Source organism: Callithrix jacchus, chromosome 2 (genome assembly GCF_049354715.1).
Source record: "Callithrix jacchus isolate 240 chromosome 2, calJac240_pri, whole genome shotgun sequence".
NCBI classification, from domain to species: Eukaryota; Metazoa; Chordata; class Mammalia; order Primates; family Cebidae; genus Callithrix; species Callithrix jacchus.
In genome coordinates, this window is record NC_133503.1 from 79,358,681 (window position 1) to 79,386,207 (window position 27,527).

General features: G+C 34.5%; 1 protein-coding gene across 5 annotated transcripts in view; it reads right to left on the reverse strand.

Annotated features, from left to right (window-relative positions):
• Nucleotides 1-27,527, reverse strand: part of ADAMTS19 (ADAM metallopeptidase with thrombospondin type 1 motif 19) — a 266,721-nt gene that overhangs the window by 198,202 nt on the left and 40,992 nt on the right. For all 5 annotated transcript variants that reach the window (XM_002744633.6, XM_035290949.3, XM_078364939.1 and 2 more), the window contains 4 exons: nucleotides 21,208-21,373; nucleotides 8,995-9,167; nucleotides 7,364-7,447; nucleotides 6,550-6,707 (listed from right to left, as the gene is read on the reverse strand). In XM_002744633.6, the coding sequence (XP_002744679.3) occupies nucleotides 6,550-6,707; nucleotides 7,364-7,447; nucleotides 8,995-9,167; nucleotides 21,208-21,373 (581 nt within the window). The remainder of the gene's footprint in view (nucleotides 1-6,549; nucleotides 6,708-7,363; nucleotides 7,448-8,994; nucleotides 9,168-21,207; nucleotides 21,374-27,527) is intronic.

Consider the following 27,527-nt stretch of genomic DNA (forward strand, 5'->3'; position numbering starts at 1 on the left):
AAAACACCCGAAACCAGAACACCTCGACTCCTACAAAGGACTAAAACTCCTCACCAGCAAGGGAACAAAGCTGGACAAAGATTGACTGTGACGAAATGACGAAATCAGACATCAGAAGGTGGGTAATGAGAAACTTCTGTGAGCTAAAAGAACATGTTCTAAATCAATGCAAAGAAACTAAGAACCTTGAAAAAAGATTCGAGGAAATGACAACAAGAATGGATAACTTAGAGAGCAATATGAATGAATTGAAGGAGCTGAAAAACACAACACAAGAACTTCGCGAAGCATGCACAAGTTTCAACAGCCGAATTGACCAAGCAGAAGAAAGAATATCAGAAGTCGAAGATCAACTCAATGAAATAAAACGAAAAGCCAAGATTAGAGAAAAAAGTGCAAAAAAGAATGAACAAAGTCTCCAAGATGTGGGACTATGTGAAGAGACCTAACCTACATTTGATAGGTGTACCAGAAGAGGGCGAAGAGAACAAATTCATGCTGGAAATTACTCTTCAGGATATTATCCAGGAAAATTTCCTCAACCTAGCAAGGCAGGCCAACACTCAAATCCAGGAAATACAGAGAACACCACAAAGATATTCTGCAAGAAGAGCAACCCCAAGACACATAATCGTCAGATTCACCAGAGTTGAAATAAAGAAGAAAATACTAAGGGCAGCCAGAGAGAAAGGTCAGGTCACCCACAAAGGGAAGCCCATCAGACTCACAGCAGATCTCTTGGCAGAAACTCTACAAGCAAGAAGAGAGTGGGGGCCAATATTCAACATTCTTAAAGAAAAGAACTTTCAACCCAGAATTTCATATCCTGCCAAACTGAGCTTCAGAAGTGAAGGAAAAATAAAATCCTTTGCAAATAAGCAAATTATCAGAGATTTTGTCACTACCAGGCCTGCTTTACAAAAGCTTCTGAAAGAGGCACTATGCATAGAAAGAAACAACCAGTACCAGCCATTCCAAAAACACACTAAATGCTAAAGAGCATCAAGAAAATGAAGAATCTTCATCAAATAACGAGCAAAACAGCCATCTAGCATCAAAATGGCAGTATCAAATTCACACATAACAATATTAACACTAAATGTAAATGGACTAAATGTACCAATCAAAAGACACAGACTGGCAAATTGGATAAAAAATCAGAACCCATCAGTGTGCTGTATCCAGGAAACCCATCTCACATGCAAGGATACACAAAGGCTCAAAATAAAGGGATGGAGGAAGATTTACCAAGCAAATGGAGAGCAAAAAAATCAAGAGTTGCAATTCTCGTCTCTGATAAAATAGACTTTAAAGCAACAAAGATAAAAAGAGACAAAGAAGGCCATTACATAATGGCAAAAGGATCAATACAACAAGAAGAGCTAATGATCCTAAGTATGTATGGACCCAATACAGAAGCACCCATATATATAAGGCAAGTTCTTAATGACTTACAAAGAGACTTAGACTCCCACACAATAATAGTGGGAGACTTTAATGCTCCACTGTCAATATTAGACAGATAAAGCAGACAAAAAATTAACAAGGATATCCAGGGCTTGAACTCAGACCTGGATCTAGCAAACCTGATAGACATCTACAGAACTCTCCACCCCAAATCCACAGAATATACATTCTTCTCAGCACCACATCACACCTACTGTAAAATTGACCACATAATTGGAAGTAAAGCACTCCTCAGCAAATGCAAAACAACTGAAATCATAACAAACAGTCTCTCAGACCATAGTGCAATCAAGTTAGAACTCAGAATTCAGAAACTAACCCAGAATCGCACAGCTTCATGGAAACTGAACAACTGGCTCTTGAATGTTGATGGGATGAACAATGAAATGAAGGCAGAAATAAAGAAGTTCTTTGAAACCAACGAGAACGAAGACACAACATACCAGAACCTCTGGGACACATTTAAAGCAGTCTCCAGAGGAAAATATATAGCAATAAGTGCCCATATGAGAAGAGTGGAGAAATACAAAATTGATACCCTATCATCAATATTGAAAGAGCTAGAGGAGCAAGATCAAAAAAACTCAAAACCTAGCAGAAGACAAGAAATAACTAAGATCAGAGCAGAACTAAAGGAGATAGAGACACAAAAACCTCTTCAAAAAAATAATAAATCCAAGAGCCTAACACCATAAAAACCCTGGAAGAAAATCTAGGCAAAACCATTCAGGACATAGGCATAGGCAAGGACTTCATGACTAAAACACCAAAAACATTGACAACAAAAGCCAAAATAGACAAATGGGACCTAATGAAGCTCCATAGCTTCTGCATGGCAAAAGAAACAGTCACTAGAGTGAATTGGCAACCAACAGAATGGGAAAAAATTTTTGCAGTCTACCCACCTGACAAAGGGCTGATATCCAGAATTTACAAAGAACTCAAACAGATTTATAGGAAAAAAACAAACAAGCCCATTCAAAAATGGGCAAAGGATATGAACAGACACTTTACAAAAGAAGACATACATGAGGCCAACAAACATATGAAAAAATGCTCCTCATCACTGGTCATTAGACAGATACAAATCAAAACCACATTGAGATACCATCTCAAGCCAGTTAGAATAGTGATCATTAAAAAATCTGGAGACAGCAGATGCTGGAGAGGATGTGGAGAAATAGGGACACTTTTACACTGTTGGTGGGAGTGTAAACTAGTTCAACCATTGTGGAAGACAGTGTGGCAATTCCTCAAGGCCTTAGAAATAGAAATTCCAATTGACCCAGCAATCCCATTACTGGGTATATATCCAAAGGACTATACATCGTTCTACTATAAGGACACATGCACAGGAATGTTCATTGCAGCACTGTTTACATTAGCAAAGACCTGGAACCAACCCAAATGCCCATCAATGATAGACTGTATTGGGAAAATGTGGCACATATACACCATGGAATATTATGCAGCAATTGGAAATGATGAGTTTGTGTCATTTGTAGGGACATGGATGAATCTGGAGAACATCATTCTCAGCAAAATGACACAAGAATAGAAAATGAAATACCACATATTCTCACTCATAGGTGAGTGATGAAAAATGAGAACACATGGACACAGGGAAGGGAGTACCAAACACTGGGGTCTATTTGGGGGAAGAGGGGAGGGACAGCGGGGGTGGGGGAGCTGGGGAGGGATAGCCTGGGGAGAAATGCCAAATGTGGGTGAAGGGGAGGAAGGCAGCAAAACACACTGCCATGTGTGTACCTATGCAAATGTCTTGCATGTTCTGCACATGTACCCTAAAACCTAAAATTCAATTAAAAAAAATGAAATTGATTGACCATATATAAGTAGGTTTATTTCTAGACAGTTTATTTTGCTTCATTGATTTGCAGGACTTTCTGCCAAAACCATACTATCTTGATTTCTAAACCTTTATAGTAAGTTTTGAAATCATATATCGTAAGTCCATCCAATTTGCTCCTTTTTCATATCTGTATAAATACTTTCATTCTTGTGACAGAATGGGAAGGTTTTGGGGTTTGTTTGAGGTGGAGTTTTGCTCAGTCACCCAGGTTGTAGTGCAGTAGCAGGATCTTGGCTTACTGCAACCTCTGCCTCCTGGATTCAAGCAATTCTCATGGCTCAGCCTCCCATGTAGCTGGGACTACAGGCGTACACCACAATGCCAAGCTAATTTTTGTAATTTTAGTAGAGATGAAGTTTCACCATGTTGGCCAGGCCGGTCTCAAATCCCTAGCCTCAGGTGATCTGCCCATTTCAGCTGCCCAAAGTGCTGAGATTACAGGTGTGAGCCACACCTGGCCTGAATTTGTTCTTATTTTTCAAAACTGTTTGGATTCTTCTAAGTCCTCTGCCTTTATAAATTGGTACTGGAGTCAGCTTTTCAATTTCTACCAAACATGCCTGCAAAGATTGTTTCATTGGGAGTATACTGAATCTATAAATCAATTTGGAGAAAACTGACATTTAATAATGTTGGTTTAGTATTCCAATAAATTAATCTTATTTAAATATTTAATTTCTCATAACAGTGCTGTATAGTTCTCATTTTAGAGGTTTTACACACATTTTACTAAATTTTTCTTAAGTATTTTATGGTTTTGGAAGTCACTGTAAGTTTTTTTTAATTGTTCACTTCCACTATAAACACAATTGGTTTTTGAAAACTGATTTTACATGATGTAGCCTTGAAAATCTAGTTATAAATTCTAGCAAATTTTTGCTAGATTTCTTAAAATCTTCTTTGTACCATTTCATATCATCTATGAATAAAAGACATTTTTCTTTTTATTCCAAATATATATGTTTTTCCTTTGTTTTTGTTTTTTTTTTCTGCCTTACTGCACCGGCTATTATCTTCAGTACAATATTGAATAGAAGTGATAAGAGGGGGCATACTAACCTTGCTTTCAGTGATAAGAAGAAAGCTCATCTCTACTAAAGTTACAAAAATTAGCTGGGTGTTGTGGTGCACGCCTGTTGTCCCAGTTACTTGGGAGGCTGAGCCACGAGAATCGCTTGAATCCAGGAGGCAGAGGTTGCAGTGAGCTGAGATCGCCCTAATGCACTCCAGCCTGGCAACTGAGCAAGACTCTGTCTCAAAACCTGTGATATTAGTTGTAGATATTTTTTTTGCTAGATACCCTTTCAGAGATTAGGATAGTATCTTAAGATCTCAATAAGTATTTTTGGTTGATAGGATCTCTTTATTTTCCTTTCTTTCAGTACATTAGAAATGATGTTGCATTCTTTTGAACTTACTGTTTTTCAGATGTGAAGTCAGTCATTTTTCAGAACATTGTTTCTCCTGCCCAATGTTCCCTCCACTGCCCCCCTACCACCACACTCGCCCCACTGGCTGATTGAAACTTTTCCATTAATCTTTGGTTTTCAGCAATTTGCCTATGATGTGCCAGGATCCACTTTTATTGCTTTCATCAAATTTGGGGAATCTTTTTTGCCATTATGTCTTCAAGTAACTTTTCTTACCCATTCTTACTCTCTTCTCCTGAGAATCCAATTACAACTACATTAATCTGCTAAATCCAACATCTAGGCTATCTCAAGGTCCGTTTCCATTGACTATTTTTCCTTGACCATGGTGACATTTTCATGTTTCTTTGCTTGACTAATTATCATTCTCTGGACATTGTGGATGATATATTTTTAGAGACCTGGGATTCTGTTATCTTCCTCTGAAGAGTGCTTACAATCATTTTAGGGGGCAGTTCAATTACTGGCTCATCATCCTGCACTTGGATAAGTTTGATTTTATTTTTTGGTAGGAAGGATCTAACAAAATCCAAGATGATACCCAAGCTTCTGTAAATCAGTGGTATTCAACCTCCAAGATCTGTCTCCTCTAAGGCTAGGAAAGATGATAAGGTATTACAATATTGTTCCACTCTTGTGGCTTGAATTTTCTCAATCCTAGTATCTTTTTAAATTCTGAACTCCATAGTAGCAATCCTATGGTAACTTTGGAGCAGTCTCTATCTGTTTATATTCAGACTAGCCCTTGCCAAGTTCTCACATATGATCAGCACATGTACTTCATGGCACCTGTCCATACCCAAGACTTTCATCTCTGGTGTCCTCAGCAGGATCACTATGCTCTACCTAGATTCTAGCTTGCTATGCTAGTTAAGAAAAGGGAAAAAACTGGTTGACTGAAAAGCTTGCATAATAAATTTCCCTTCTTTCAGGATGTGCAGTCTTACACTGTTCATTCTCCAATGACTAAAAGCAGTTACTTCTTATTTTCCAATGTTATGATTGCTTAGTGCAGAAGCTCAGTATCAATTATACCTATGTAGCTGAAAGTAGAGGTCCAATTGTTTTCTTGCATAGTGATTTTTTAATTTTATAAATTATCTGCAATTAGTATTAATTATAAGAAACTACAATGATTTCATTTCAGAAAATCTTATTTAATTATACTACTGTGCTCACTTTTGATGACTAAAATTAAATTGCTATTTCACAATTAATTACTTATTTTTACTAGCTGTAAGCAAGACAAATTAATGTATAATTATTAAACACAGTAATCTTATAGAATATATTGTTGGTCATTATTTCACTTTCTTTTATTTACATATTACACCTAATGCTGTATTACAAATATATTTTAGTAGTACATTCACAATGCAGCTTATAATTAATCAGTCAAAGACTTAATTAAAATTTTCTCACATGAAGCCACAATGTTTTTCAATTGCTGAATTTAACATATTAGATTACTTTATATGACAATGACTGAAAAACACACAGTTAACTTATCATTATCAATGACTATGCCTTTGATGTCAAAAACTCAGGGTAACTTTTTAAAATTGACAAAACCAAATGTTTTGTCAATATGCCATCTAATATTTGCTGTCTACAAATTCGTTATTATGAATGAGGGAGATAATTAACATCATTATGCCAAAACTATTTTTGAAATACAAAATCTGAAATAAAAACATTATCTATTAAGTATCTGTTAATGGGATTAACAGTACAGCCATTGAATTAGGGATGCCATTTAATTGGCTTTGGAAAATTTACCTTGTTATAAGTATAGCTGCATCCACTGAAGCCATGTCTTCCCCCCAGCTTGTTGACATCTCTAAATGTATGTCATTCTTTTTGCCAAATTCTTCATGTTGCCACTTACAAAAACTCTCTAGCATTTTTTCTCCATGAGGTCCAATATATAAATCTGGCTATAAAAGAACAGATATCATAAGGCAAATTATTCTTAAGTATATACATAAAAACAAACCACAAAGGCACTCCTGAATTACTAAAGCAAACTGCTGACCATAACATTAATTAGAACCTGGAAGACATTCAGGATTAATTTGGCCTGAGCTTAAAAGCATATAACTTTGTGAAGGTGTAACAATTACAAAATCTATTTAATGGCATTCTGAAAAAGGAAAGAGGTTCAATTAAGAATGTGGAACTTTTAGAATTAAATAACTTATTTCTACAACTTAAGAGCAAAATTTTCGAAAGTGCCACTTAAGCAGCATGTCAAAAATGATGTCCCAGAATAGTGCCCATTTAAAATAAATCAAAACTGTTAAAAGTACACATCTAAATAACAGAATAAAACTTTCATTTAAAATGACTTCTTAAAATTATACTTTGGAAAGTCAAGATTTGTTTTCAGGATTCTTGGAAACTAACAACATCCTATTTTCTAAGTAAAATTGAGGTATTAACCAAAACTAAAAGCCAGTTGTATGTATACTTTAAGTGATTTGGTGGATATTTCTGAATTTTTAAATACATCCTTAACATTCCCTTTACTTATAAGTTTCTGAACAAAGTTTCTCAACCATTTAATTGAATAAAAAATTCAAGACTTTCTTACTGGAGTTTCATGGAGCAGAATAAGCTTTATCACACGAAGATTGACCTGCACACCCAGACTCTTGTGTTGGAAAAGGTTATAAACCTAAAAACAAATAAAAATAAAAATCCTAAAATTAAACTGAAAATCATCCTAATTTTTCTTAAGGCCCGTACATGGAGAAGTCTCAATTTAGTTGATAAATCTTATTAAAAAAAAAAAAGCAGTAAGGCAAAATAATTTATTTTTTACATTGATTTTTAAAGGAAACAGTATTGATTTAATTTGTATCAGAAAATCTATAACTGACACACAAACCCATGCTTTCAGATATATTTCTACTTAGAAAAGACTGGTTGTTAGGCAGTGTTAATCTACCATATATCCCGTTCTAGAAAAGTGCTCAGAAGGTAACTGAATATGGATGGAAATATCTAAAGTATAATAAAACTTCATCCTCAGCAAAGTAGCCAAATGATAGCAAAGATAGTAAAAAATGGGACTATATTTATCCTTACATCAGCCATTCTTAAATGGTAGTTGACTTATAAATAAAAACTTGCCTTCAACATTTATTTCTGTTTATTCTAAGAATCACTCTTCACTACAACCTTCAGATTCTTCCCTGAATGAGATTTGTCCAACAGAGTATGCAATTAAGTCAAAGGATTAATTTGGTCATAAGCATCCCTAGCATGATAGATACTAGGATTTCTACAATCAGAAATCATCAACCCAAGTTAGCCACCTGTGATTTAGATGGTTAAAATTTTAGTTCATCAACTAGAATCATATCTGACAGCCAGTTTTACATACCTATAAAATAGCTCAGTGGATTACCACCATTCATTTTTATATCACATCTTAATTAACCTATAGTCCTTTTGTGGGGCCATGTTTATAAACATATATTAAAATATTTCTGATAATTTCAACAAATTTATGCCTGTATAAAAATCTTATGTACCCGGGGCTGGGCGCGGTGGCTCAAGCCTATAATCCCAGCATTTTGGGAGGCCAAGGCGGGTGGATCACGAGGTCATGAGATCGAGACCATCCTGGTCAAAATGGTGAAACCCCGTCTCTACTAAAGATACAAAAAATTAGCTGGGCATGGTGGCGCGTGCCTGTAATCCCAGCTACTCGGGAGGCTGAGGCAGGAGAATTGCCTGAACCCAGGAGGCGGAGGTTGCAGTGAGCCGAGATGGCGCCATTGCACTCCAGCCTGGGTAACAAAGAGCGAAACTCTGTCTCTAAAAAAAAAAAATCTTATGTACCCCTTAAATATATACATCTACTATGTACCAACAAAATTTAATTATAAAAAAATTAGTGAATAAATAAAATTGGGCTAGAAATATTTTTAAAAAAGGAAAAGAACAGCACCAAAAGAGAGAAAAGAATAACAGAGTTTTGCCACATCAAAATGAACAAGAGTGTTCTATTTTAACAAGACATAGATTATCATTTTGATACTGCTTTTGAGATTGATCAGTTTTTTATACCTATTTTTTTTTTTTTTTTTTACTGATGACAATAAGAGAAAGGAATAGGAATGAGTTAATTTTAAAGAACTTCATTATAAATACTCACACATTTCTTCCTTAGAGTTTTCTTGAAAAAATTCCAAGCGCACTTTAAAGTTTGCCTACCATATTTAAGATGGTTAGAATGAATCTCCTGGCTGCATCTGCTCCATGATAGGAAACCATTGTTGAGTCTGCAACCACTACAGTTTCTATGTTGTATTCTTGAGGTAATTTGTATGAATATCGTTTCTCTCTTCTACTTTCTGCTATTTTTCTAGACCTAGGTCTTCCTTTATCTGCAACAGAGAATCGAATTTTTTCAATTCACCTTCATATTGACAAAGTGAATAATATTAAACACATGTAATAATTAGCAAAACGAAGTAAGTTTCCTACACACATAAAATCTTAAAGGGCATTTGGCTTTGAAGTATGAGTTTAGAATAAGACAGACTGAAGTTCTCCCACTTATTAGCTCTGCCATTTTAGCAAACTAACATCACCCAGTCGACCTCAGTTTCCTTATCTACAAAGTGGATAGTAATAACACCTACCTTCTAGAGTTGTTGATTGCTTATAAGATCGCATTAGTTAAATTTCTAGCAAAGAACTCCAGTATAAACAAAATAATTCAATAAATAAAAGATACTACAATTTTCTTTTTGACACCAATGGCAAAATAAAGGTCTAGTTAGAAGAAGTCCCTGAAGTGACTGCCCCACACATCCTTTCAGGAAGGTGCCCCTGACTACTAAACAACTATGCATGAGTTACAAAGAATTCAGCTCCACTTTTCTTCAGGATCTTACAGAAGTTACTGGGCAAAGAACTTGAACAACCATATCTCACAATAGGATATCTAAATGCCTAATAAGCATGGGAAAATGTTTAACCTCATTGGTCTTCAGGGAAATACAAATTAAAACCACAATACATTAAATAAATTAAAATCCCTGGAATAAGCTAAAATTAAAGACACTGACTATATTCAGTGCCTACAAGACTGTGGGTACAACTAGAAGTCCCATATGCATACATGCTGAGAGATTTAATTGGAATAAACACTTTAAAACCTGGTTTGCAGGGCCTACTAAAGTTGAATATTTGCATACCCATTAATCAATGATCTAAAATATATAGCCATCAGAAACACATACAAATCACATGTACAAACTATTCAGAGTGGCACTATTTTTAAATTTCAAATAATCATCAATAGTATGTGGATTAAAAAATGTTATTCATATAATAGAATACTATATAACAATGAAAAGGAAGCACCTGCTGTAACATGTAAAACTATGGATGAACCTCACAAATAATGAGGTTCATCCACATATTGCTGATGAAAAGAAGGCAAGTACAAAATATTAGGGAGTATACTATTATTCCATTTAAAGATACATCAAAACCTGGGAAGAAATGGTATTAAAAACCAAGTCAGTGAATATCTTAGGGTAGGAGAAATTAGACCCTGAATGTGGGGACAAGGGAGATATCTGTGGTGTTGATATTTTCTTTTCCTTCTTTTTTTTTTTACTTTAATTTCTGGGATATATGTGCAGAAAGTGCAAGTTTGTTACATAGGTATACATGTGCCATGGAGGTTTGTTGGATGCATAAATGTCTTCTTTTGAGAACTGTCTGTTCATATCTTTTGTCCACATTTTTTTCCTGCTTTTTTTTTATTATACTTTATGTTCTGGGGTATATATGCGGATCTTGCAGGTTTGTTACATAGGTATACAAGGGCTATGGAGGTGGTTTGCTGCATCCATCACCCTGTTATCTTCTTTAGTTATTTCTCCTCATGCTATCCCTCTTCAGTCCCCCCATCCCCTTCTATTTTGCCCACTTTTTGATGGGGTTGTTTTTTTTTTCTTGTAAAAATTTGCTTAAGTTCCCTGTCGATTCTGGATATTAGCCCTTTATCAGATGGATAGATTGCAAAAATTTTCCTCCATTCTTTAGGCTACCTGTTCACTCTGGTGATAGCTTCTTTTGCTGTACAGAAGCTCTTTAGTTTAATTAGATCCCATTTGTCAATTCTGGCTTTTGTTGCAGTTGCTTTTGGTATTTTAGTCATGAAGTCTTTGCCCATGCTTATGTCCTGAATGGGATTGCATAAATTTTCTTCTAGAGTTTTTATGGCTTTGCATTGTGCATTTAAGTCTTTAATCCAACTTGAGTTAATTTTTGTGTAAGGTATAAGGAAAGGGTCCAGTTTTTGTTTTCTGCATATGGCTAGCCAGATTTCCTGGCACCATGTATTAAATAGGGAATCCTTTCCCCATTGCTTGTTTTTGCTAGGTTTGTGAAAGATCAGATGGTTGTAGATGTGTGGTGTTATTTCTGAGGTCTCTGTTCTGTTCCATTGGTCTATATATCTGTTTTGATACCAGTACCATGTTGTTTTGGTTACTGTAGCCTTGTAGTAGGTTGAAGTCAGGTAGTGTGACTTCAGCTTTGTTCTTTTTGCTTAGGATTGACTTGGATATACAAGCTCTTTTTTGTTCCATATGAAATTTACAGTAGTTTTTTCTAATTATGCAAATAAAGTAAATGGAAGCTTGATAGGAACAGCATTAAATCTATAAATTACCTTGGGCAGTATGACCATTTTCACAATATTGATTCTTCCTATCCATGAGCATGATTTTTTTTTTCCTATTTGTTTATGTTCTCTTATTTCCTTGAGCAGTGGTTTGTAGTTCTCTTTGAAGAGGTCCTTCATGTCCCTTGTAAGTTGTAATCCTAGATGTTTTCTTCCTTTCTTTCTTTCTTTCTTTCTCTTTCTTTCTTCTTCCTCTTTCTCTCTCTCTCCTTCCTTCCTTCTTTCCTTCCTTCCTTCTTTCTCTTTCTCTCTTTCTTTTCTCTTTTCTCTCTTTCTTTTTGACAGAGTTTTGCTCTTGTTGCCTAGGTTGGAGTATAGTGATGCAATCTTGGTTCAAGGGATTCTCCTGACTCAGCCTCCTGAGTAGCTGGGATTACAGGCATGCACCACCATGCCTGGCTAATTTTTTTGTGTATTTAGTACAGATGGGGTTTCTCCATGTTGGTCAGGCTGGTCTTGAACTCTCAACCTCAGGTGATTCGCCCACCTTGGCCTCCCAAAGTGCTAGGATTATAGGTGAGAGTCACCATGTCTGGCCAAGTATTTTCTATAGTCTGATCTCAGTGGTAGCTATTGGTTATGTTCAAGTTGGGAGAATTCAGCAGTTCCTATAGTTATATTAGAAAAAATAGATTTCAAGACAAAAACTTTAAGAGACAAAGAAGGTCACTATATAATGATAATGGGGTCCATTCAACAAGAGGATATAACCATTTTAAATATATATGCAACCAACACTGGAGCACCTCCATATATAGGGTACTCCAGTGTTGGTTGTATATATATTTAAAATGGTTATATATATACACATATATATATATATATACACATATATATATATACATATATATACATACATATATATACATATACATATTCTCTCTCATTAGTTCTAATAAAGAAATATTATTAGAACTAATGAGAGAGAATGGGCCACAATACAATAATACCTGGAAACACCCCACTTTCAGCACTGGACAGATCTTTCAGACAGGAAATCAACCAAGAAATATCAGATTTAATCTGCACTATAGGCCAAATGACTCTAATAAAAATGTACAGAACATTTCAACAAAGAGCTGCAGAATACACATTCTTTTCCTCAGGCCATGGATCATTCTCAAGGAAAGACCATATGTTATGTGATAAAACAAGTGTTACACCATTCCAAAAATTGAAGTAATATAATATTAAGCATCTTCTCTGACCAAAATGGAATAAAACTAGAAATTGATAACAAGAGGAAATTTTGGAAATTATACAACTACATGGAAATTAAAAATATTGTTTCTGAATGACCAGTGGGTCAATGAAGAAAGTGAGAAGGCAATTGGAAAATTTCTTGAACAAAGATAATGGAAGCCAAAATACTAAAACCTATGGGATACAGCAAAAGCAGTATTCAGAGGGAAGTTTATAGCTATAAGTGCCTACATAAAAAAGAAAAATCTCAAATAAAAAACCTAACAATACATCTTAGAGAACTAGAATAGCAAAGGTAAACCAAACTTAAGACTAGAATAAAATAAGTAATGAAGATCAGAGCAGAAATAGATGAAATTGAAATAAAAAATACAAAAAATCAATAAAACAGAAAGTTTTTTTTTAAGTTAAACAAAATTGATAAACCGTTAACCAGACTTAGAATAAAAGAGAGAAGGTCCAAATAAATGAAATCAGAAATGGCAAAGAGGACATTGCAACCAATACTGCAGAAATTCAAACCATCATTAGTAGCTACTATGAGCAACTATTTATCAACGTCGGAAAATATAGAAGAAATGGACAAATTCCTAGATATATACAACCTAAAAGGACTGAACCAGGAAGAAATCCAAAATCTGAGCAGATCAAATAGCAAGTAATCAGATTAAAGCCATAATAAAATATATTCCAGTAAAGTTAAGTCTAAGATCTTATGGCTTCACTGCTAAAATCTATCAAACATTTAAGGAAGAACTATTACCAGTCCTAGTCAAACTATTCCAAAAAATGTAAAACGAGGAAATACTTCCAAGTTCATTCTAGGAAGCCAGTATTACTCTGACACACACACACACACACACACACACACACACACACAACCAGAAAAAGAGACACATGAATTACGAAAAACCAAACAAAACTGTAGGCTAGTGACTACTGATGCAAAGATCCTCAACAAAATACTAGCAAAGTGAATGCAACAATACATTAAAAAGTTCATTCATCATGACAACGTGGAATTTATCCCTGGGATACAAAGATGGTTCATCATTTGCAAATCAGTCAACATGATATATCTTATATATAGAATAAAGAATAAAACCATAGGATCCTGTCAATTGATGCTGAAAAAGCATCTCCTAAAATTCAACATCCTTCAGGATAAAAGCACGAAAAAAACTGGGGGTAAAAGGAACATACATCAACATAATAAAAATTATACACCACAGACCCACAGCTAGTATCATACTAAATGGGAAAAAAACAGAAAGACTTTTCTCTAAGATCTATAACACGACAAGGATGCCCACTGTCTCCACTGTTATTTAGTATATTACTGCAAGTCCTAGGTAGAGCAATCAGATAAGAGAAAAATATAAAGGGCATCCAAATTGGAAAGGAAGAAGTCAAATTAACCTTGTTTGCTGATGATATCATCCTATATTTGAAAAACCCTAATGACTCCACAAGAAAACTATTAAAACAGATAAATTCAGTAAAGTTAGAGAATACAAAATTAACATACAAAAATCATTAGCACTTCTATATGCTAGCAGTGAACAATGTGAAAAAGAAATTTAAAAATGTAACCCCATTTACGGTAGCCAAACATAAAACTAAATACCTAGGAATTAACCAAAGTAGTGAAAGATCTCTATCATGAAAATTATAAAACACTGATGAAGGAAATAGAAGAAGATAGCAAAAAGTAGAAAGATATTCCATGTTCATGGTTTGGAAGAATCAATATTGCTAAAATGTTCATACTACTCAAAGTAATCTGCAGATTCAATGCAATCCCTATCAAAATACCAATGACATTCTTCACAGAATTAGGAAAAAAAGTCCTAAAATTTATGTGAAATCACTAAAAGACCCAGAACAGACAAAGCTATTCTCAGCAAAAAGAACAAAACTGTGTGAATCACATTACTTGACTTCAAATTGTACTACAGAGCTACAGTAACCAAAACAGCATGATACTGCCATAAAAACAGCCACATAGACCAATGCAACATAACGGAGAACCAAGAAACAAACTCACACACCTGTAATGAACTCATTTTTTACAAAGGTGCTAAGAACATATACTAGGGAAAAGAGCATCTTTTTAATAGATGATGCTGGGGAAACTGAATAACCATTTGCAAAAGAATGAAACTAGATTCCTATCTCTCACCATTTACAAAAATAAAAATGGATTAAGGATTTAAATCTATTACAGGAAAACTTCAGGAAAAATCTCCAGGACATTATTGGTCTCAGCAAAGATTTCTTGAGTAATACCTCACAAGCACAAGCATTCAAAGCCAAATGAACAAATGTGATCATATCAAGTTAAAAAGCTTCTACACAATAAAGGATACAATTAACAAAATGGAGGCAATGCACATAATGGGAGAAAATATTGGCAAACTATCCAACTGGCAAAGGTTTAATAACCAGAATGTATAAGGAGCTCAAACAACACCATAAGAAAAAATCTCATAATTCAATTTTTAAAAAATAGGCTAAAGATTTGAATAGACATTTCTCAAAAAAAGACATACAAACGGCAAACAGTCACATAAAAAGGTGCTCAATAACACTGATCACCCGAGAAATGCAAATCAAAACCACAGTATCATCTCACCTCCGTTAAAATGGCTTTTTTCAAAAGACAAGCAACAACAAATGCTGGGAAGGATGTGTAGTAAAGGGAACCCTTGTACACTGTTAGTGAGAATGTAAATCAATACAACCAATATGAAGAACAGTTTGGAGGTTTCTCAAACACTAAAAATAGAGCTACCATGTGACCCACCAATCCTACTGCTGGGCATATAACCCCCAAAAAAGGAATCAGTGTGTCTAAGCAATATCTGCACTTCAATGTTTTTTTGCAGCACTGTTTATAATAGCTAAGATTTGGGAGTAATCTAAGTGTCCAACAGCAGATGAACTGATAAAGAAAATGGTGTACTTATATACAGCGAAATATTATGCAGCCACAAAAACAATGAGATCCAGTCATTTGCAGCAACATGAATGGAACTGTAGATCATTATGTTAAATGAAAGAAGCCAGGCACAGAAAGATAAACATGACATGGTCTTACTTATTTGTGGGATCTAAAAATCAAAACAGTTGAACTACTGAACATAAAGAGTAGAAGGATGGCTAGCAGAGGCTGGGAAGTGAAGTGAGGGGCACGATGGTTAATAGGTACCAAAAAGACTTAGACTGAATAAGACCTACTATTTGATAGCACAATAGGGTAATTACAGTTAATAATAACTTAATAGTATATTTTAAAATAACTTAAAGAAAGTAATTGGATTGTTTGTATCTCAAAGCATAAGTGGTTGAGGGGAATGGTACCCTGTCCACCATGATGTGCTTGTATCACAATGCATGACTATATGAAGACATTTCATGTACCTGTTAAATATATACAACTACTGTGTACCCACAAAAAGGTTTGAAAATAAAGAGGATACAAATACTACCTACCTCAAAGGATCATAGAAAACATAAGAATAAAATAACACATGTAACATAACTACATGAACTGGCCCATGATACATTTTATAGAAATGTGGTTTTTCTTTCTTCTTTTATTCCTTTTAGAGATGGGATCAGGTCTCGCTCTGTCACCCAGGCTGGAAGACAGTGGTGTGATCATTGCTCATGGCAGCTTCAAACTCTTAGGCATAGGTGATCCTTCCACCTCAGCCTCCTGAGTAGCTAGGACTACAGGTATATCACCGTGACTGGCTAAACAAATATTCTTTTTATGATAATAAAACAGAAGTGGTAGAAAGAAATGACAGGCAAAATATTAGGACGTAGACATCATTATTCAGACTTAGAGGACGAAAAAGCAGAAGGTTAGATTAACACTTTTTTGTTTATTTGTTTGTTTTACTTGTGTTTTGGTTGGGGGGTTTACTTTTAATTTTCAAGTGACTAGGTAAATTGTTGGGGATATCAGAAGAGGAGTTTGGAAGGAGAAATGATGTGTTCAGCTTCAGATTTATTAAGTCTGGGATGCTTGAGGACTTCTGAATAGAAGTGAGTCATGAGAAAAGTTGAAATGGAGACACTTTGGAATTAATCAATGTAAAGCTGAACCCACATTGGCTTTGGATTATATCACCCTGGGAAGGGTGAAAGTAGGTGGAATGAGAAGTAGGAAAAAAAGGAAGTCCTGAGAAATGCCTGCATTCAAGGATAAACAGATGGAAGAAGACATTCCCATAGAAGAGACAGAGATGGAGAAGTAAGAATATAAAAGGAGAGCTAAAACAAGAACCAGGGGGATTGTTTATAAAATGAGAGGCTTTTTATCTGTACCAAGAGTGGCAGATAGATCACATAAGAGAGTTAGAAAAGTATGTTTCCTTCAGTGTCCCAGCTAGTGACAGCTATGTTGGCCCCAATCTGTCAGATTCCTCTGTCCTTATTCTCATTTAGATAGTCTACGTGAGAAATTCTAGGTTTCTAAATAATCTCAACTCCACAGTAGAGATATATGGCACAGATAACTCTGCCATATAAGTTATCCATTGTCTGTGAAAATCATGCATATTGAAGTAATCTTTTTATTAAGTTGCTCCCTTTGATGTTTTTATTATCTGCAACTATGCAGAGCTCATTCTTCATCTCCTAAATCTTTAGACCATATTGTATCCAAATGTATGTATAAAAACAACACAATTGATACTGTATACTTCCAGTCAGAGAAGAAATGTAGCAGCATTAACAGCAGCATTAACCAGTGCTCAGTGTGTGTTCTCCATAATGCCCTCCACAGATTGACAATGATCTCCACAATACTTATGATGGAGTATGGGATCTCCTTCAGTAGCGATCTGGTTAAGTCAGCTCTAAGAATGGAGATGATCAGGAGGCTGAGGCAGGGGAATCGCTTGAAACCGGGTGGTGGAGGATGCCTCCGTCTTAAAAAAAAAAAAAAAAAAAAAAAAAAAAAAAAAATGGCGGGCCGGGCGCGGTGGCTCACGCCTGTAATCCCAGCACTTTGGGAGGCTGAGGCGGGTGGATCACGAGGTCAAGAGATCGAGACCATCCTGGTCAACACGGTGAAACCCCATCTCTACTAAAAATACAAAACTTAGCTGGGCATGGTGGCGCGCACCTGTAGTCCCAGCTACTCAGGAGGATGAGGCAGGAGAATTGCCTGAACCCAGGAGGCGGAGGTTGCGGTGAGCTGAGATTGCGCCATTGCACTCCAGCCTCGGAAACAAGAGCGAAACTCCGTTTCAAAAAAATAAAGGCGATGATCTCTACATGTCTACATCCTGCCTAAATCTTTGTCTTCAACTCCCTAAATATCTTCTTCTCCTACTGAGTCTTAGACAAACTCATACATTTATACTAAAATTTTAAACAATACAAATTGATAATGTCACTTGAAGACAAAGTCCTTACCAGGGCATACAAATCCCTTCATTTTCTAATCCATGACTACTTTTCTGGGAATGTATCTTGTCAAGTACAGAAACTTGGTTTCCACTCCCCTGACTGATGCTTTCTCATGCCTTTACAATTTTTCATGTGTTGTTCCTTCTGTCTGAAATGTCCTTGCCCCAGTAACAACATGCACTAAAAACTTCATATTTCTCATTTTTCATACATAATATCACATAATTCTGAGGACAGTCTTGAAGTTCAAGTATTAATATCTTCATTTTGTATATAGCAAGTGGACCTTTTGAGAGAGAAAGTAAGCTTCCCAAGATCACACAGAGAGAAGTCACATAGGGATATGAACACAGGCAGTCTGATCCTGAAGTTCATGATCTCAACCTGGACTCTGTTCCCTTTTCTCCCTCTAGTCTTAATTAAGTTTTACTTGATCTTTGAAACTCAATTGTCATTTTTAGGAGCTTGGGATCTTGTATACTATGACTATGGTGTAATTGTTGATTTACCAGTTTCTTAAAATAATATATTGTTCACCTCTTGAGAACAGAAACTGTGTCATTTATCTCTGCATTCCTGTGAGATGACTGGTTGTGCTTACATTAGAAACAAAAAAACTAAGTTTCAAAAGTAATGGGAATTGCTCAAGACTACCTAGGCTGGAGTGAGACTGAAGCTGGGTCTTGAACCTGAGGCCTCTGACTCTCAAACTCATGTGCTTTCCCCTCCTTTACAATATGTTGAAATACAATAACACAACAAACTCATTTTAAAACAGAAAATCCCTGTTTGGAAAACTATATTTATATAAGCAATAGATAAACATAATCTACTTAAAATCTTGAAAAGATTAAGAGAATACAAAGACCAAGTTGAAGACAAGCAAACTTAATCGTTTCATTTTCCAGAGGCAAATACTGAAACATTATCAACATTTGGACCATGTTATTAATTTGTTAATATATCAGCCTGAATAAGAAGAGAAAGGCTACAATTTGACATACCAGTACAAGTAAATATTTTATTTCACAGATTGCTAATTTTAAAATGATTTTTAACATTCTGAACCCTCAAAAAGAATCTGAAAATAGGTAAGCTTGGTAAATTATTTAGCTGATAATAGCTTAGCACTCCTCACATGCAAGTTCTTGGTCCAAGTAGGTCAACATTTACATGTAACAATCATGCCTACAAAAAAAAACATATATCAGAAACTTCATAAGGAAATTAATAAGGATATCCAGGACTTGAACTCAGATCCAGAACAAGTAAACTCAATAAGTATTTATAGAGCTCTCCATTTTAAATACACAAAATATACATTCTCCGGCTTAAATACACAAAATATTGATCAGCCATTATTAATACCCATTTTTAGAATAACGCTACATTCCCATTCTCTCTCCCTCTTTTTTTCTTTCTTCCTCCGCCCACTCCTTTTTTTCTTTCTTTCTTTCAAAAAAAAATACTTTATGCACAATGTTTACCAAATATGAACTGTATATTTATGCTTTATTTACCTACTACAATTCAGAATTTTCTAGAAAACTTTCCTCTACACATAATGGCATAAAAAGTTTGCTTTGTGTCATCAGAGTACATGAGTAATTAGAACAGCTGGAACTTAACAATGATTCAAAAGTTATACAGTGCAGATTCGCAGTATAACTCATACAAAGTAATCTACTTAGATAGACTAAATCCAAACTGTTGTTGTCATTTTTATCATTTCCCAATATAGAAGCTTTGCTTGTTCATAATGCTGACTTTCATTCAGCTGATTTTATCTTCTTTATATCTATAGTGTTTGTAATAGAGAAGACGGATATGTCTTATTTAAACTGGCTTGATGGTGGGTATGGAATACTGTGATGTGGAGAGAGACTCAATTAACTACTTTTGATGATGATGCCTGTACAGACTGACATCATGAGTTTTTACAAAAGAAAACAGAAGTAGCAGATTAATTTGAGATAAATATATTCTAAACAGAAGCATAATTTTTTCAAAATCTGAACACCCTAGACAATTGATGATGTAGACATCCTATTGTCTCTACAAACGTGAATTATTGTCACCATGCACATATCTAATCTAGCCTCAAATACTATAATAAATTTTAGAATTGATATCTTGATACAAACTACATGGACAATTAAGATCTGCAAGTCAAATCTTAAAGTCCTTAAACTGAAAAATTTTTAATAAATTCATATTTTCTCAGATTCTAATTGGAAATATTTCTTAGATCAGTAAATACCCTGAGATATCTGGATTCCATGTATAAAGATTTTTCCTAGGAAAACTTTTAATTTTTTTCTAAATATTAACTATGACTTTCAGATCCTATTTATGTAACATAAATCATTCATTTTCCTTACCATTCTTGCAAACACCACAGATCTCTGCCTAAAGGAAGTAAGAAAGTACATGAAACAGTCACCCTTATTTTGTTCCTGTAAAGAACTGGCAGACAAAAAGAACCAAGGATTTGATGTTTGGGAATGTTTATGAGCCTCTGAAAAGTTCCAGACTTAAGGGATTTGAATACTGAGAACAAAATTCAAACATATAAATATTACTCTCCTTTGTATTCTGCAGTTAATTTTAACTTCCAAAATGTTTTAGATGGGAAAAAGAAAATTAAAAAAAAAAGAAAGGGAAGAGGAGGATGCTTCTAGTCCAAGTAAAGAGATATCCACCTTCATAGAGGTGGACTAAAATGAGGCTGTGAGCTCACAGTATTCAGTTTCAGGGTATCTGGAATTCTCTGTGTCATTTCTATTGCAGTAAAGTGAACAGTATCCCATGAGGAACACTTTACAATTCAAGAAAAGTATAGGATATGTTATATGTTAATCTCTAAAGTCCTTTTGAGTTTCTACTTTTTGATATTAAAGTGGAGTGCTTCATAAGAAACTAAAAGATAATCCTATAATTGATACATTTAATGGTTATTAACCAAAAGATTCTAAATTAAGAATAAGTAAGTAAAGCTAGTAAATAGATGAAAGAGAGAGAGATTTTTTTAAAGTAGTCATCTCACATTGAATGTTTACTTAAATTAAACACTTTCAGGATAAGGCATTTACCTGAAATGATACCACAGTAATGACTGTGAAGAGCTGACTTCTTTTTGACTTTTTCCTCCATGGACCTTTTCTGCCTATAGACACGGTGTGGGTGACCTGTTATGGCCATTGTATCATTGAGTGGCTCAATAAATATGAAGTCTTCATTGAGCTGTATAAATCCCATCTGGAATATATAACACAAAAATATATGTAAGAAATACCATTTGAAAAAATACTTTTAGATGTTTCCACTCATACATTCTGTTTTTGTTAACAAATGTGCATAGTCTTCTAGTGAAACTAATTTAGCAACCCCACTAGTAAGGTACCTATCTTCCCATTTTATTACTTCATCTTTATGTACTTTATTGCACTAGCATAAACTTCATTTAGTTAATCTTAGCCTGTGTGGGTGGGAGGCTAGACGCCAGCAACAGATGCACTGTAAAAATTTTGGAATGTTAAAGGCTCACTTTGGGAGACCCAAGGGGTCACTTACATGTACAGCATGTACAGAAAGAGCAATACAGTTTTTAATTGCATACATGACACAGTCCAACTTTTTGACAATCATTATTTAATAAAGTAATTCATGTAACATTTTAAGACAAATGCATCAAAATTACTTTTAAGAAGCATTAAAAGTAATATATACAATATTATTAAAGCCTTCTACTATATATTTTTAGTATATATTATACTAAAATTACTATATATTTTAAAGCCTTTGAATAAGTTAGACAAAAATGAAGCATCACTTACATCAACAAGTTTCATTTCACATAGTGACATGTTTTAAAAGTCATCCAATTGTTAGAGGGTTAAAACTGTAAAATACAGTTATGATTAATAAAAAGTACTTATAACAAGTAACTATATTTGTTATATTTTGAGGCTAAGCCTAGTCATTTCTTTCTTTCCTTTTTTAGAATTTAAATTTACATTACAACTAGGAAAGTGTTCCACATGAAAGAACATTCTATGACTTGATCTTTTCCATTTTTATTATTTAACTCTCCATAATTTATAGGTAGCATACATTCAATTGTATTATCTCTTTAGCAAATGGTTTTGAAGAAATCATATACTAAAACCTGTATTACTCATACCCAATCTGCTAACATCAAAGTTCTCAATTCTGTTTTGAATTATCAATGTGAATTTTATGTATATTTCATTTCAATTTGATCCACATATAAGTAGCACAATGATAATACAATTATTTTCTAAAGTGAAAATTTTAAAAAGAAATGAAAATGTATGTTTTCTTCAGAAGTATAGAAGAAAATTTTTAAATAAATTTTTTTGAATTATTAGAGTATTGCATCTTCCATTGCCAATATTTTACCTCATTTCATTCTGTACCAAATAAAGTAAATTGAGAGTAAATCTTAAAATCCCAATCAATCTCATTTTATTGAATGAGTTTCATCATTCAAGAAATGCAATAAGCAATTTTATCACCCTGATTCATCCTCTTTCTCCCTTTCTCTCTCTCTGCCTCTGTTGGTTTCTTTATGTCTCAAGCTCTCTCTGACACACACACACACACACACATGCACACAAGCACACACTCACACAAATATTAGGCATATACGGGGGACAAATATTTGTGTAATTTTAATATGCCTTCAAATATCTTCAAATAAGTTCTTTCATTTTCCATAAATATTTTACTTCTCTTAATCTGAAAGTAGCTTAAATTTTAAGATAAGTACATCAAATCCAACGGTTTTTCCATTGAGCTTAATTTAATGAGAAACAAGAAAATATTAAAAATAAAATTATTAAATAATGGTCATTAAAGATGTAGTACATCTACACATAAATTGAGAATAGGTAGTGGTGTGTTACGCATTATTGAACTAGACTAAAAATAAATAAATATGTTATTCTTGTCTTACAGATTACTGTAATTCTGAGAGTCACCAAGTTTTCAAGGTCACTATAAAATTGGCAGTGAGGCTGATGATTAAAATACTAATTATGATACTCAGCACAGCTCAGGCAGCCATGCTCAGTTTATGGAAATCATAAATTTGTGACTCAATACAGCCTTTCAAACAGGTTATAGACATGGTTAGATTTATAACAATAAACGATATAAAATTTAATTGCTTACTATCACATAAAATTTAATGCCTCCAAGAACAGATTCTGAACTGGGTTCATAACTTACTGCTAGCTCTGTAACTATGAGAAAGTTATAGCACCTTTATCCAAACCTCAACTTCATAGGGTTATTTGGAGGATAGCTTTTTAAAAATACACATATTTTAAAAGTACAGCCAGGAGTGGTGGCTCATGCCTGTGATCCCAGCATTTTAGGAAGTCAAGGTGGGCAGATCACGAGGTTAATTAAGAGATTGAGACCATCCTTACCAACATGGTCTCATGTAGAAACCCTGTCTCTACTGAAAATACAAAAATTAGCTGGGCATGGTGGTATGCACCTGTAGTCCCAGCTACTTGGGAGGCTGAGGCAGGAGAATTACTTGAACCCAGGAGGTGAGGTTGAAGTGAGCTGAGATCACACTACTGCACTCCAGCCGGGTGACAGAGAGAGACTCTCTGTCTCAAAATATAAAAGTTAGAAGGAACAGAAAGCAATGCTCTTTACCATGGGCAATGCTCTGATAATGGGTAACTCGTCAATAAGTGTTTTCTGTAATTTTAATTTTAACAATAAGGTCAATCATAATAAACATAAGTACACAAACATTTTGAGTATAGGCTGAAAAACTCACAGAGTTCAAAGAATCTAACTTCATTAAGTTTTGCGTCTCTGTTAGCATGTAAACTGTTGTCTGAAATAAATTATATTATTGTTTTGTTAGGATTTGGAAGCTTCTTTATTACATAACATTATCTCTTGAATTAGAATTATATCTACAGACATTTTTAAAAACAAGAAAGCTAATTTTAAACAGGAAAAAACAAGTTGGAGTAATTATAAGTGGTGACTCATTCATTCAATACATATTTATAGTCTGACCACTGAGTTCCAACTCAGTTCACTCTGGGGCATATTTAGCATCAAGAGTCACACCATGAACTTTCTATCTGGACCTTTAATACTCTCCTATGGCCACAAAATGCCCTAGCATGAATATGTGTCATTCAAGATACTGGCTCACATTAAGCAAAATTATAGAAATTCTTGAGGTTTTCTGTGTCCCCTCCAAGGGCTACCTTTTCCATTAACAAAATAAATTATTCTATCTGTACCATGATTTTACAGGCTATGGAAGAACATGAACCCATATTAACCTCTCTGCACAAGTGCCCCTGTGCTGGGCAAACCACAATTAGGCAGTCTTTGCTTTAATGCAAATATTGTCCTCTGAATTTTAGCAAGAAATAAAATAAATATGGCACAATGTATTATCTAAAATAAATGCCAAGTATATAAGTGTTTTTCATATTTTCCTTTAAAATTTTTTCAAAATAACTAACTCACTTGAGGCATTTCATGTAAATATCTAGATGCAAAATTAAGTTTAACAGTTGTTTTCTAACTTATTTCTAATATCATAGGCATTTTCTTACATGATGAATGCTTGTTCTTTTGTCATTTAATGATGTTTGATTTCTCAAATTAGTAAGAATTTCCATATTTTACAATTTAGCATTGCTTTTGTGGAAATAAGCTACCAGTCATTTCTTTTTTGTAACTGGTGGAAATGTCTTTTTCTCTATTTATGTGGCTCTGTGCTTTTTAAATAACCATTAACTTCTATCTCCAGGTAGATGTGCTGACACTACCACAAACTTCTAATCGAAACCTAAAATTTGATTTGGACAATGTACAGGGATGTTCATATATCGTTGCTTACCTCTCATTAAATATAAATGGTTCATCTGTTCAAATTCATATTAATTATAGGCTATTAAATAGATAAATCCTAAAACACATAAGACCTAACTAAAAAGTTACAAGGAGCAGAAAGCGAAATGATACTTCCCACTTCTACTGGGATGACTGTTTCACTTCAACTATCTCACTTCCAAATAACTGACAAAACCAAAATACTTCTACAATTATCTGAAGTTTTCTCTTCATTCTTCCATGCTCCTTTCTTGCAATTTTCTTCAAGTTCCTGAGCCTCAGTTTTTTAGATAAAATTTCAGTGATATGGCTTAAGGAATTTTTTTAAGGATCAGTAGAACAAGTATGTATGGAGCATTCATTAAGTTCTAAATATCATAAGAGTCATGATAAAATCCTATTTTAAAAAAATATGATCCAGCAATTCCACTTCTGGCTATATATTCAAAAGACATGAAATCAGATGTCAAAGAGAGATCTGCACCCATATGTTTATTGAAGTACTATTCACAATAGTCAAGCTGTGGAATCAACCTAAGTGTCCATTAACAGATTAATGGATTAAAAAATGGTGTGTGTGTGTGTGTGTGTGTGTGTGTGTGTGTGTGTGTGTGAGAGAGAGGAGAGGGAGAGAGAGAGAGAGAGAGAGAGAGAGAGAGAGAGAGAGAGAGAGAAGACAGAATACTATTCAGACTTAACAAAGAAGAAAATCCTGTCATTTGTGATAACATAGATGAACCTGAAGGACATTATATTAAGTAGAATAAGCCAGGTATAGAAACACAAATACTGCACAATCTGCTTACATGTAAAATCTAAAAAAGTCAGACTGATAGAAGCAGAGAGTAGAATGGTGGTCAGCAGAAGGAGAGAAAGGGAATTTGGGAAGATGTTGGTCAAAGGATCCAAAATTTCAGTTAAAAGAGGAATAAGTTCAAGAGATTTACTGCACAATCTCATTTACATGTAAAATCTAAAAAAGTCAGACTTATAGAAGCAAAGAGTAGAATGGTGGTCAGCCGAAGAAAAGGGAGTTGGGAAGATGTTGGTCCAAGGATCCGAAATTTCAGTTAGACAAGAGGAGTAAGTTCAAGAGATTTACTTTACAATGTGGTGACTATAATTAAAAAATGATGCATTATATATTCAAAAATTGTCAAGAAAGTGGATTTTAAATCTTGTCATCACAAAACCTGATAAAATATGTTCATTTGTAATGTACATATTTGTAATTTTTGTCATTTAAAATCATTTAAAAATATATAGTATATCATAATAACTAAATGTCCTAAGTGCTACTGGACTTGTGAAAGGTGATAGATCATTATAAATTCAGGATATGAGAAAGGTCCTGAGGGACAGCAGGATTTGCATAAGACAAGGGCAAGGATGCTCCTTATAGAGGAGGGATTATGAGCAGGGGCAAAGAGAGTGGAGAGTCTAGGCAACAGTTAGAAGATGATTGGCTTGAGCAGAAATATAGGAAAATATGATCAGAAAATAAAATAAACTCATATAATTGAAAAAAGACATGTTCTTGATGGGACAAAGAAAGCCAATGTCTTAAATATTTTAGGCTATAAGTCTATTGTCCCAATATATGGTACATCCAAGAATTAGTGAGACACTAGAAGGAGAAGTGTTTTGTTTTCAACACTGCTAACAGAAGTTGCTTAAAGCCTTTAGCATAAGTATATGCTTTTTAAGATATTTTAGACAAATATCTGATACAGTACATGATCTGAACTTCTATGTAAGTTTGTCTTTATTTTCTTAAGTATTTTCTCATAAGGCTATAGTGTGATAATAGATCTCATTATGTAAATAAAGCATTATATAGCCTCAAATGTAAGCATGATATAGGGCTAGGCATAACTTATAATGCCATGTTTTTCTTATGCTATATTCAAATAAAATACCATTTTAGTATTAAATGGGAATGATTTATCATGCATTTGTGTATTCTATATCTACATATAAATCTGTATAAAACTACACTTCTGATACCATATCTATTCTCTTATCATCTTAAATCACTCTTCCTAATGATTCTTTTAATGTTTCCACTGTATACTTACAAAGATAAACTCAAAATCCTTCATGAAGATATATGAAGCCAATAAGTTATGCGAATCTCTCATCTACCTCTCTAGTTTTACTTTTACTACTCAAACTTCATATATAACAGTAACAGACACGGTGGCTCACGCCTGTAATCCCAGCACTTTGGGAGGCCGAGACGGGTGGATCACAAGGTCAAGAGATTGAGACCATCCAGGTCAACATGGTGAAACCCCGTCTCTACTAAAAATACAAAAAATTAGCTGGGCATGGTGGCGCGTGCCTGTAATCCCAGCTACTCGGGAGGCTGAGGCAGGAGAATTGCCTGAGCCCAGGAGGCGGAGGTTGCAGTGAGCCGAGATTGCGCCATTGCACTCCAGCCTGGGTAACAAGAGCGAAACTCTGTCTCAAAAAAAAAAAAAAAAAAAAAAAACAGTAACAGACAAAC